The sequence below is a fragment of the Dendrobates tinctorius genome, unplaced genomic scaffold, assembly GCF_039654945.1.
Source record: "Dendrobates tinctorius isolate UK_male_01 unplaced genomic scaffold, ASM3965494v1 ptg000004l, whole genome shotgun sequence".
Lineage (NCBI taxonomy): Eukaryota > Metazoa > Chordata > Amphibia > Anura > Dendrobatidae > Dendrobates > Dendrobates tinctorius.
In genome coordinates, this window is record NW_027361672.1 from 30,152,084 (window position 1) to 30,165,540 (window position 13,457).

Here is a 13,457-nt window from a genome sequence, read left to right on the forward strand (position 1 = left end):
CCATATTCCGATTTCTTGCTATTCATACAATCCTGACCACTAGTACAGATGGTGATAGTCATTTCCATATGAAGAATAGTCACAGTCGTTTTTAGAGCTGCACTTCTTGCAATGTAGTGTATTTCCTAGGAGTGAGATTGGTAATACGAGCAAGAAGTTGGAAAGTTGGGGCTTGTAATGTTATTTCCAGTTTCTGCAGGAAGAAGACCCTCATTTCTCTCCAGAATTATCACTGCTTCCTGGTGAATATCCACTACTTTAAAAAAAAATAAAAATGTTTTTTTTTTCCTTATTTCATGCCTTTTTTCTAGGGAAATTCCTGACACACGTCATATTCTTATTTCCAGAACTAAATAATCCAACTGCATTTTTTTTTTCTTTTGCTTTGCATAATTCGTTTTATGAATGGAAAAGTCAATGCACAATTAATAGAGGAGCTGAGAGCAGCATCATATCCTGACTGTTTTCTAGTGCACCCCATTGATTGGTAGACCCCCCTCTGGACAGCTTCTGTCATGCCTGCAGTACACTTGTCACCTGTATGTTCCTGCTCTGGATGACTGGCCTCCCTGGGATCTGCACATGCTTCTCCTGCCCTGTCTGTGGAAGGAGGAGTCAGCAGCTTGGCTCCCTACTGCCAGTGAGGAGACAGTACTGCCTCTCTCATCTCCATAAGGCAGGAGGAGGAGTGGGCACAGGAGGGGAAGCAGTTTACCTGTACCTGACTCTGTAGCCAGAGGACTCTGAGCTCATCACCCATCCAGACAGCACATAGGTAAGTCCCTACACCTGTCACTGTCTGCATTCCTTTATCTCTGATGAACCTCTTTAATGTATGTGACTCCAAGCAGACGATCTAACTGTGTCTGTTAGGAGAAATGGAACTAATTAGCAGGTCATTGGGACTGATCCCTGGTGGGTAATTGTTTGATTCTCTCTCCTCTTCATAGGAGAATTAACAATCACTGTAATGACCATGTCCAAAGTGTCTGGGGACATGTACGATGAATCCGACTGTATCTGCTCCTATGGGATGAAGCTCACTTGGGACATCAATGACCCCAAGCTCCCGCAGGTGAGTGCAGCCTCCTGAAGGAAATCTGGAGCGCAGAGCCCCTCTCGGGGCTGGGAGAAGTTCAAAGACTCCAAATCTCCAAACAGTGCTTTTTACACCAAGTAGAGCCTGACAGATACTTTCACACTGCATGCATGGAGGACTGGGACATATGCTGCTTCACAGCCTGCAAACACAACAACTACGATGGCAAAAAGCCTCTGACAGTCTGCTCACAGCTTTACAGAAGATAATTTCATTAACAATGACAATGGGCTCTGTGTATCTGTAAAAAAGGTCTAATACTGATAGCTGTAGAGCAAGTCATGCAATGTAAAAAATAATATGTTTATCATTTACTATATCCATCATCTATTATCTATCTATTTTCTATATATAGAATCAATCAGCTTTCTATCCCAACTAGACTTGAGAAAGGTTCACACTAAGAACCGAAACGTTGCTATGATGGGGTACTAAAACTTTATTGCCCTTTTTTGCTGGTGCTGCTTCCTATTATTTTATCTATCTATCCATCTATCCCTTATCTATCTATTCATCTATCTATCTATCTATCTATCTATCTACAGTATCTCATATATATCTTTGTTGCTTGACAAAGACCGTGCTGTGAGGTAGAAACGTTGCACCACTTGGTGCTGGATTAAAGTCCACAATTTTTCCTTGAACTGGACTGCTGCCTGATTTTTTTCTATCTATCTATCTATCTATCTATCTATCTGTCTATCTAATATTTATTTATCCATCCCATCTCTACCTATCTATCTACTATCTATCCCATATCTATCTATCTATCTATCTATCTATACATAATCCATCTATCCGTCTATCTCTCTCCATCATCTATCTGTCAAAGGCTTGAAGTAATCTGCAGGAGTTCAGTAAATAAGGATGACATATTAATTGCTGAAGAATAGAACAATTAGCCAACGTTACAAGTAGGACACAGTAATTGTAGGGCTATTAGACTGAGTCTCGGCAGAGTCTTCGGGCAATTAGAAAACATGCAGTAGATATAAACGATTGTCCATAGAACTATTTTTTTTCAGGGCATGTGCCCTTTTCCAACATTTAGATACTACATTATTATTATTAGTATTATTTGGGTTGCATCATGATGTAATCTTATGTAAGGCTGTTACATAGAAGGGGTCTCTGCTAAGTAACTATAATAGATTTCCTCCCAGTCAAGCTCCTTTCTAATATCTAACCATTAATGATGTCTCCATGTGGTGCATTATTAGTAGCAGTGCTTGGGTTCTAAGACTGATGAGGTCGCCGGATGTAATCATGTGTGAGATGTTATGTAAAATGGATTCTAATCAATGGATTTACAATGATTCGTTCTAGAACTTCTCCCTCCTAATTATTATAGTTAATCGCCTTTACAATAACCACTAAATACATTATTTTTTGTAATGTTCTGACGATGAGATCACATAGTGAAATATTATTCAGGAGTAAAACAATTAGGGATTTCCAGCAGCGTGCCAATAACTAATAGTTCTAGGTCTCAGAGTCAAGGGCAGGACATTCTCTTCTCACAAGTAGCTGCCTGGCTGTTATTCTGGTTTTTGCTGCCTGAACATTTCCTAAACAACCTTCGTTTTGGTTGAATTAGAGGGAAGAATTTCGATGAAAAATAGGTAAAAATCAATGAGATTCTGTAAGGACAGCAAATAAAGAAAGATATCTTCATAGTTTCATGCCAGTCCTCTTAGTATTTGGATATTAATATAGTAATAGCTATATTAGTATAAAAGCACCTACAATTCTTTTGTATACTCATTTCTTTTGGACAGAAAACAAGAACTTTTTCAATAACTCATAAAATTCACGTTACCAGATATTTCTTGTACTTCTAGTGAAGATTCGCTGCATCCACATGCAGATCTGTCTAGGTGCTTAGGTATCTGTGATATATCTAGTATCATGCATAACTTATCTGTGTGTGTGTGTGTGTATATATATATATATATATATATATATATATATATATATATACACACACATATAATAAAAGGAGGTAGCACTCCACAGACGCATTAGAAAAAGGTGGACTTTTATCTATCTATCTATCTATCCATACATACACATATGTTTATATATATATATAGATATAAACATACGATATAAACATACAATATAAACATATATGTGTGTAGACAGATAGATAGATAAATAGATAGATATGGATGTATAGATGCTATTGCAGGGCTCTCTTCTTCTCACACCAGCTCGGTATAGGCAGGGAGCACTTGTGCCTTATTTGCTGTGAATAATCCAGTGTGTACTCAGTAAAGCATCAGCAAACATCCCAGTGTGAGCCATCAATGGGGAACATGTCATCGCAGTTACTGGACTGTTCATTCTCAATTGTAAGCGCTAATCTATTGCCAAACAAATCTTCTACCAGAGCAAATATCTCCATACAGCTCATAGTGAAGATCCTCAGTTATGGACATTATTAACATTATGATTACTATTATTAAACGTTGGAGATTATACTTTCTGCCCAAACTTTGTGAAGTGAAGAGAAATACTGCAAGGAATAGAAATTGTACAGAATAAGTGAGGATCTAAATCTCTGCAGACCTTTATCATTAATGTGCTAGGTATATTCAGATTCCGTTCATTTAGGTTTTCTTTACCACCTTAGTTAGAAGATAAAAGAAAAGAGTTCTTTAGCAGAATGTTTCTTATCAGGTGATAGAACTCAATACAGGTCCAGTCTTCTAATAATACTGATATGCCGGCTAAACCAAGTCTGCAGCTCCCGAATCACTGCAATAGAAGTTATTCTGTAAGCTTGGGCTCCGATCACAAAGCTGCATAACATCCCAACAAGTTTTAGCAAGGAATATCTAGAATAGTACCTAAGTTTCAGCATAATAATAGTCTGTTTTCTTTCCACAAAATTTCTCATTGTATCTAATAATGATATACGTCCTTACATCTGTAACACACAGTGGGAAAAATTATTCTTTACATCATTTTATAATTTAATAATTCTGTCTTATTAATAATATTTTATTTATATATTTAATAAACAAACCATTACTAATATAAAGAAAATGATATAAAGTATTCCTGATATTCAAATGCCACTACTTCTGATTATAGGCTGTGTATAAGGCTGTGTGCACACGCTGCGGATTATGTGCGGATTCATCCGCGCGGATTTTGTAAAATCCGCAGGTGAAACCGCAGGTCAAAAGACCTGTGGTTTTACCTGCGGATTGCTCTGCGGTTTTGCCCTGCGGTTTTTCATCTCCTCAATGGAGGAGATGGCAAACCGCAGGAGAATCCGCAGAAAGAATTGACATGTCAATTCTTTCTGCGGATTGAAAACCGCAGATAATCCGCGCGGAAAATTCCGCACCGTCTGCACTGCGGTTTTTGATTCCCATAGGGAATCATGGTACTGTACACCGCAGCAAAAACTGCTGCGGGTCCGCAGCGGCCAAAACCGCTGCAGAACCGCAGCAAAATCCGCAGCGTGTGCACACAGCCTAATATGTCCAGGCAAGGAAGAGGGGTCAGGTTGGTGACAAATTGGTACTGACTAATTAAAGGAATTATTCTATATTGTGCTATTACTATGAATTATCCCATTTGATATTTCAGGATATAAAGCAGTTTGACAACTTCCAGGAATGGACAGATGGCTATGTTAGATTCATATACAATGGAGAAGACAAAAATGCCCAGCGCCACCTCAGTGGCTGGGCCATGAGGAACACCAACAACCACAACTGTCAGATCCTGAAGAAGTCCTGTCTGGGGGTAGTGGTCTGCAGCAGGGGCTGTGCCTTGCAGGATGGGGGCAAACTGCAGCTCAGACCAGCAATATGTGACAAAGCAAGACAGAAGCAACAAAGTGAGTGAAATGTGCTAAATGTCTTTTCTCACTATGATTGCACCTATGTGTGCACTGGTTTCATCCTAGTGGCAATTTTTAGTGACTCCCTGTTGTCACTAGCACACAGCAGATGGGATGGGCAATGCTGCTCCATATATGAATGCAAATTGCACTTTTACTTGATTGCACCTACATAGTTTATTATTTATTGCTGAACATAGATCCGATTTTAGTATGTAATCTGTGATTTCTGCTGGTGACAAGCACATCATTATTTCCAGTGCTCAGAATATAATGCTTTGATGTCTTCTTTATTCATAATTATAAGAAATATCAGAATTGGGGGGTGCTGAAAAATAAACATATGTTTCCCACACCAAGTGAGTAGCAAAATGTATAAATAGGAATGGCAATAATGTAGAAATTTTATGCTCCAAATTTAGACTATTTAATAAACCAAAGCAACTGCAAAAAAAAAAAATTCTCCTGTTTGTAGAATATATACATTTAACTCATTTTTAACGCATTAATAATAAATATTTGGGTCTGGTTTACCGCTCCTCTACAGGTATAGATACCATATATTATGGGGCATAATTATTAAGATGGGCATATAACACCAATTTATTATCATCCAGCCTTCTTCATGATAACAATGAAAAAAATGAGATATAATCTTATACTTTTATTTAGTGGACTATGCCTATGCAAAAAAAGAGGAAAAACTTCCAATGCCAATAGCACTTTTACTTGCACATTATGTGCAGGGTTGATGTAGTGTTCTTGTACTTTAATTTCAGGATAACATATAAATAGATATCTACCTCAATTGTCATATCAATGATGCAATAAATTATATCATTTGTCTTATTTTTAGTCTTCCTGATTCTATAATGTAATTTCCAAAGTTATCTATTAGGCTATGTTCCACACGTTGCGTTTCTTTTCCCGCAGCTAAAACCTGCTTTCTCGGCAGTTAAAGAATCTGCTTACAAAAAGCAGGTTTTGCTGATTTTTCTTGCTGTGTTTTTGTTGTCTCTTGTGCGTGTTGATAAAGTTTAGTGCCCTCCAGAAAAGCATGATTGAACTTCCTTGGGTTTTTGTGCCAAAAACGCAGCAAAAACTAATACATGCATTTTTTGCAGTGGTTTTGCTGCATTTTTTGCAGTTATCCATTGTTTCTTATGGGCGAAAAAACAAATTAGCTGAAAAAACGCTGAAAGAAATGACATGCTGCAGTTTATGGAAAAACACCAATGTGTTTGTATAAGTTTTCTGAAATATCATAGACTTTTCTGGTGCTGTAAAATGCAGCTTAAGGTTTGCATTAAAAAAATGCAGCAAAAAAGGCTACAAAAACACAACGTGTGAACATGGCCTTAGGGTAGCTTCACACAACCATATAGAAAAACCTTCAGCGTTTCTTCCAGAAAAGTGTAATGATTTTTTTTCTCACTTGTTATCTGTGTGCAGTCCATATACAATCCATTTTTGACAGCAGCTATTAATCATTTACAGTTTCCTAAATTACAGAATTGCAATCAATCCATAAAAATAGGATGCCAGACTGTGGCATCTGATTTTTTTGCACACACAGACTTGAATGGGTGAGTCTCATCCAATATACAGAAGAAACTAGTGCATGATGTGATTCTTTTCACATGCAGATTCTGTGAAAAAAAAAAAAATGTTCATTTGCACTGCCCCATTGAATGACATTGGTCTGAGTGCGATCCATTTTTAACAGATAACAATCAGACTGAAAATACAGTAGTGTGCACAAGCCCTTACAGCTGCATTATTTTCCTGATTAGTATCATAAGTATATACATACAAAAACTAAACAACTGATGCAATTGAATTATCCGAGTATCATGTATCTATATGTTCGTGCATATGTGTTAAGGACACCTGTGTGATTTATTGAAAAAAAAAACCTCTAGGCATAAAGGGATGTAAAACACAATAGTAATATGCTTTAATTCTTCTTTCTCTCCAGAAAAGCTCTGCAGTAACTGTAGCTCTGCTCTAGAACTGATCCCTTGTAGAGGTCACAGTGGTTATCCAGTTACTAATTTCTGGCGCCTAGATGGAAAAGCCATCTTCTTTCAGGTAATTTTTAACAACAATTTTTATGTTCTTATCAGATAAAGCAGCAGCAGATGTATTGAAATGTCTTATAGGCCAGGGTCACACTTGCGAGTGCAATGCGAGAATCTTGCGTTAGTCTCTCGCCTCAATACCCAGCACTGCTGCCGGCGGTTTGGACCGGCATGCTCAGCTGCATAGAAATACATGCCGCCGCACACTCCGGTCCCAAGTACCGGCGACAGTGCCGGGTATTGATGCGAGAGACTCGAGCAAGTTTCTCGCATTGCAGTTGCAAGTGTGACCACGGCCATAGAGAGAGAAATGCACCAGGAAATATGCGATTGCTAAAATTTACTTGGGTAATATTTTCTCCAAGTCTTCGTTAAGGCTGGATAAAAAATGCAGAATAACCTATTCTGCTATAACAACCCCATAAACCCAATGAGTTAAGCCAGACATACGTATGCATATCTTGTAGTGAAACTGGTAATCTGCAGCCGATCTGTTCTAGAATAACAGTTAAAGATTTATTTTCAGGCAAAAGGAGTTCATGACCATCCAAGACCAGAAAGTAAATCAGAGACAGAAGCTAGACGAAGTGCGGTAAAAAGACAAATGTCCTCTTCTCACCTGTCACAGAAAAAGAAGCTTCTGGAATCCGAGGTGAGGAAATGGCTCTCAGGAGCAGCTCTGGAGTGCACTTAGATTTTGCTTCACGGAGCAATCTATATAGCAGCTGACTGATGGCTCATTACCCGTGCTCATTATTCAATCCTTATTGTGATTAATATTAGAGTTGATAATGAATGCATATATCACCATACAATATATTACCTAGGCTCATGTGTGATAGACTTTTACATATTTTGTTGCATCATGCTAGACTGTGTAACATTTACTGTTGACTTTCAAAGTGAAATAATATAAGAAAAAACTGGAAAAATGTTTTTTTTTTCAATATCCTTTAAAGGGACTTGTCACCAGGTTTCCCTCACGTAACAAGCTGCCACTGGGTTGCTCGTCCAATAAAGACTTTTTTGAAACATGTGTTGATTAACCACCCCGCACACAGCTAGGCATAGCGGACAGGGTTGTCAATCTTCCAGAAATTCCAGGACTGTCCGTAAAGAAGGGCACTTTTTTGCTCTGTCCATAAAAACAATTGAAGGCGTCCATGATTCCTTTGAAGCTAAAGAAACTTATACAGAATATTTTGACTGTAATTATCATCACTTTACAGTTCACTGTGAATGCAGCTGATGTCATCATATCAGAATTATGATGTAAAAAAAATAAAAAGTCAAGTTGGTAGTTCTTATAGCTAATAAAATTCACTTTTTAATTCTTCCATGTCGTATACAAATCAGCCCAGAACAGTTTAATTATCACGACTTCTGTCAGCCTCATAACCCAATGGCTGATGTGGATGAAGTCCCCCAGTACATCCTTGAAGTCCCATATGGCTTGCATACCAAGCTATTTTGCACTGTCGCCACTGAGCTGAAGCCTGGTGCTTGCACATTTCTCAATGCCCTTTTCTGGATGGTAGAATCACCTGATCTATTCACATGTGTCTGCAGGGTCGGCATCACCACCTGCCACAACCAGGCAAGTGTGAGGCCCTGGAAAAACAGGGGGGCGCTCATTCGCCATCTGCAGGGATGTAACTACCACAATTGCACTTTCAGTTGGTGTATTGCAGCCCACAGACCCATCGGATCCGTGTGCAGTAATACACTCTGCCAGCCAATCAGAGGGAAGCAGCTGACGTTGATGTGCATGTGACCATATGGAATGAATGTCATGCGCTAACATAGCTTGCACGCTGAACTCAGCCGCCGGCCTCAGAAGAGGATGTCGCACAGTGGGGGGAGCGCATTTATATTGTTTAAATTAGTGAGTCCACGTTGGCCATACTACTACATGGGTGACTATGGACTGTGCATTGTACTACATGGATGACTAGGGGCTGTGCTTTATACTCTAAGAAGGACAATGGCCTGTGCATTAAACTGTATGGATGATTATGGGCTGTGTAATATATGAAGGTGCATTATACTAAATGGAGGAATATAGGCTGTGCATTATACTATATGAAGGACTATGGGCTGTGCATTAAACTGCATGGATGATTATGGGCTGTGTATTATGCTGTATGTGAAGGTTCATTATACTATATGAAGGACTATGTGCCCTGCTTTATATATGGAAGTGCATTATACTATGTGGAGGAATATGGAGAACGATGGGGGGTGCATTTATTGTACAGAGGACTATGGGCTGTGAATTATATATGGAGGACTATGGGATGCATTATACTATATGTATGGTATTGTAGAATTTACAATATACAGTATATCACTCATGTAATGTAAGATGTATGTGAAATCTTTGGCATTGTACTATACCTATATTTCTCTGCTGTACCTGTGCCTTATGAATCATGGTATGTGTTAACTGAGAATCTTTCACCCAGGGCCCACGAAAACTTGGAGCCTGCCCTGTGTGTATGGTTTCAACTCAATAGCAATAGCAGGTGACATTTCTGCATGGATGATGTAGGGGACGTAGGGGATGTAGAGCTAATGAGGCTTGATCCTGAGGCTGATAGCAGTTGTGAAGTACAGTCCAGGTGCATAAATCGGACAGATCAATGATGACTTTCAGGGAACCTGTCAGCAGGTTTTTGCTTTGTAAACTAAGAGCAGAATGATGTCAGGGCAGGGGCGCCTGACACCAGAGATATATCACTTAATAATAATAATCTTTATTTTTATATAGCGCTAACATATTCCGCAGCGCTTTACAGTTTTGCACACTTTTTCATCACTGTCCCCAATGGGGGCTCACAATCTGAATTCCCTATCATACTGGAGGGTGGGAGGAAACCGGAGTACCCGGGGGAAACCCACGCAAACACGGGGAGAACATACAAACTCCTTGCAGATGTTGTCCTTGGTGGGATTCAAACCCAGGACCCCAGGCTGCAAGGCTGCAGCGCTAACCACTAAGCCACCTTGCTGCCCTGGACTGTCTGGTGTAATTTCAATTGAATCCCAGTTTTCTCTGCTGTAGATGTGGCAGTGCTCAGAAGGCTGAGCTGTGTATAACCCCGCCCACATCTCTGATTGGCAGCTTCCTGTGTAAGAGACCTAGTCAGGCAATCATGGTGTCCTGCTGATAAAATACTGATTGTATTGTATTGTAAACTACAGCACACAGTACACACAGCACACAGTACACACAGCACACAGTACACACAGCACACAGTCTAATAATTGTCACATGCCAGGTGTCAGGCTCTCTTGCCCTATATTATGCTGCTTTCACATTAAATAGCAAAAACCTATTCCCTTTAAATACTGTGAGGATAAGTAAGAAGTGAATTCTATCAGGTATGCAGAGTTGGGGGGAGGTATCCCTTGTTTTCCTTTAAAACTTTTTATGTCCATATACTTCATATCTATAATACTTTTTTAAAATGTGTCATTTTCTTCTGCTTCTCTTCAGATGGGAAGATACAACGATAGTGGTGGACATTTTCCTCATCCCATCTCTTGCTTGGAAGGATCAGAACGGCTCAGTCTAGTTGCAGACGGAAACTTTCCGCTTCCACCACAACACTACACATCTTTTCATAATTCAGATCCCTACAAAAGCAACTATGATCCAATGGGATATCAGGGGGATTCTGTGGCCCCATTTTCAAAATGTCCTAACAGAATATATGTGCCCAGAACTCCATGTGGTTATGATTTCCATGTCCCTGGCTACATGACCCCCAATTCATACCCACCACTGTATAAAGAAGCAGTGGCAAGTTTGCCAGATAGTGATCGAGTTCAGTTCAATGGGCCTCAACCTAATCTTGGCATGCTGAATGCACATGAGAGGAGTTATGATGGCCCTGCTAAGCACAATGGATGGAAGCAAATATTTTCCAAAAATGGATATGTGGACAGAAATGACTATTCCCAAATTCAGCCAAATACTGGTCACTCTTATTACAATGCTGAATACCCATGCAGATATGCAAGGACACCATCTCCAGCCTTGCAGACCGTTATTACGACAACCACCAAGGTTTCTTACCAAGCCTATAAACCTCCAGTGGTTAAATATGCTGACAATCTATGCGAAGTCAAAACTTTGCAAAACTATTCACATATGCAAGACAGCATATCAGAAGGTGTCTTTAGTGACATGAAAGCTCAAGATGATTTCACAGTTATCAAGTCTGCTCTAGGCTGCCAAGAACAAATTCCAACAAAGCCTGAGAGGGTGGATAACCTGGACTTATATCGATACGGTACATGTATGGGCAATGGCTTCTCGGGGCAGCCTTACCGATTTGAAAACTCAGAGTACTGAAATAGTGGGAGGCAATAAATGTGGACACTCTTTGCTATTATTTATGGAATTAGGCCTTGACAACTTAGTTTGATATTGTGCAGATCAATGACCTGTAATGAGATGGGAAAACTCTATAGTAGACAATCTGGGTATCCATTAAGTTGACTGTATGAATTCTCAGAAGGCAAACTAAGTTTAGTAGTTGTTCAGAAAATTTTAGAGTGACACAATGGCTACTGCCACTAAGTCATCCTGAGATACAAGCTGGTGGTATCGTCAAGATCTTTAAGCTAAAATATAATATTAAGAACAGTATTTGCTTAACTGAAAAGACAACTTATAATGTGGTGTCAGTAGAGTTGTGTCGCAGTCTATTTTTTTGTGTAGCGCAGAATACCACAAACCTACAAGTATCCCCTTTGTAAAGCTTATGTGTATTGGACTTACTATGCACATAACTGACCTGCAGGTGTTGTATAATAAAAGTATGTGTATTGGTTTGTATATACGGTGTATTTTGCTAATAAACAGAGCTATATTACATTAGTATTGATCTTTTTTACACCAAATACATGCACACTAGTAATTCTTTATTTTGAGGTTTGGAAAAACATGTATTAATCTTTGATTTCTAAAATCCAATTGATTTTCTGGCTTAGAATAAGGATTTTAACTCTATTGACTAATTCTGAGTTGCTGGAGTGGAGTCTCTTTGTCACAAGTGTGCCGCACCCTGCTGGTACCTGTGTTGCACCTGGCATCAGAAGATCACAGAGGTAAGCTGATCACAGGTCCTCTTTAAAGTCTATGCTAATATTCACATGAGCAGCGTCAGACTGGAGCACCTTGGGCCCACCAGAGAAAATCATTCTTGGGGACCACTATGTTGCTACATAGAAATAAATACAAGCTTGGTTTGAGTTGGTACACATGCAGCATATAAATGCATGTTCACATGGCAAAAAAGCATACAAAACCTACAAATGACAAAATGAAAAAAAAACCCTGCTATAATTGAATAAGTAAAAAGCAAAAGTGCATTTAAATCATACAGAGTTCTTAGTAATACTGTATTTGATCATACATAGCATAAAAGCCGTCCCACCATCGACAAGGTGACTCTGTGGTCGGGGCGGTCCTACACTGTCTAGTATTAATAACCTTATCATGTGTCAAAGTTCACGTCTGTGTGAATAAGGGCAGACAAGGACCAGGTCCCAACCACTGGACACCAGTGCATGTGTACCAACTAAAACCAAGCTCAATTTTTGTGTTTTTTCTTTGTATTTTTGCATTCTATGCAAGCTGGGGTGTGGCCTCCCTCTCCTGAGCTGGAAATTGTATCTAAAGGCTTCCACTGACTGGTGTCCAGTGGTTGGGACCCAGTCCTTGTCTGCCCTTATTCACACAGACGTCAACTTTGACACATGATAAGGTTATTAATACTAGACAGTGTAGGACCGCCCAGACCACAGAGTCACCTTGTCGATGGTGGGACGGCTTTTATGCTATGTTTGATCAAATACAGTATTACTAAGAACTCTGTATGATTTAAATGCACTTTTGCTTTTTACTTATTTAATTATAGCAGTGTTTTTTTCATTTTGTCTTTTGTAGGTTTTGTATGCTTTTTGGCCATGTGAACATGCATTTATATGCTGCATGTGTACCAACTCAAACCAAGCTCAATTTTTGTGTTTTATCTTAATTATGTAGCAGGAGTTGGGGTAGTCCCCCTCATAGAATATACTGTAGACCCCTCATATAGTATAATGTAGCCCCCTCATAGAATGTAATGTAAAGCCTTCATATAGTATAATGTAGCCTCCTCATGTAATATATAATGTTGTCCCTTCATAGAATATAATGTAGCTCCCTCATAGGGTATAATGCTGCCCATCATAGGGTATAATACAGCCACCTCTTAGAATATAATGTAACCCCCTCATAGGGTATAATGCTGCCACTCATATGGTATAATGCATCCTCACATAGGGTATAATGCAGCCCCCCCATAAATATAATGTAGCCCCCTCATAGAGTATAATGCTGCCCCATCATAGGGTATAATGCACC

The 13,457-nt window shown here is 39.3% G+C and overlaps 1 protein-coding gene across 1 annotated transcript; it reads left to right on the plus strand.

The window, feature by feature from the left end:
- The first annotated feature begins 976 nt into the window (after positions 1-976).
- Positions 977-11,829, plus strand: GCM2 (glial cells missing transcription factor 2). The gene is made up of 5 exons (XM_073566078.1): positions 977-1,075; positions 4,703-4,955; positions 6,937-7,049; positions 7,566-7,691; positions 10,539-11,829. The coding sequence occupies exons 1-5, from the start codon at positions 977-979 to the stop codon at positions 11,397-11,399; spliced, it is 1,452 nt and encodes a 483-aa protein (XP_073422179.1). The 3' UTR covers positions 11,400-11,829.
- Positions 11,830-13,457: the final 1,628 nt, after the last annotated feature.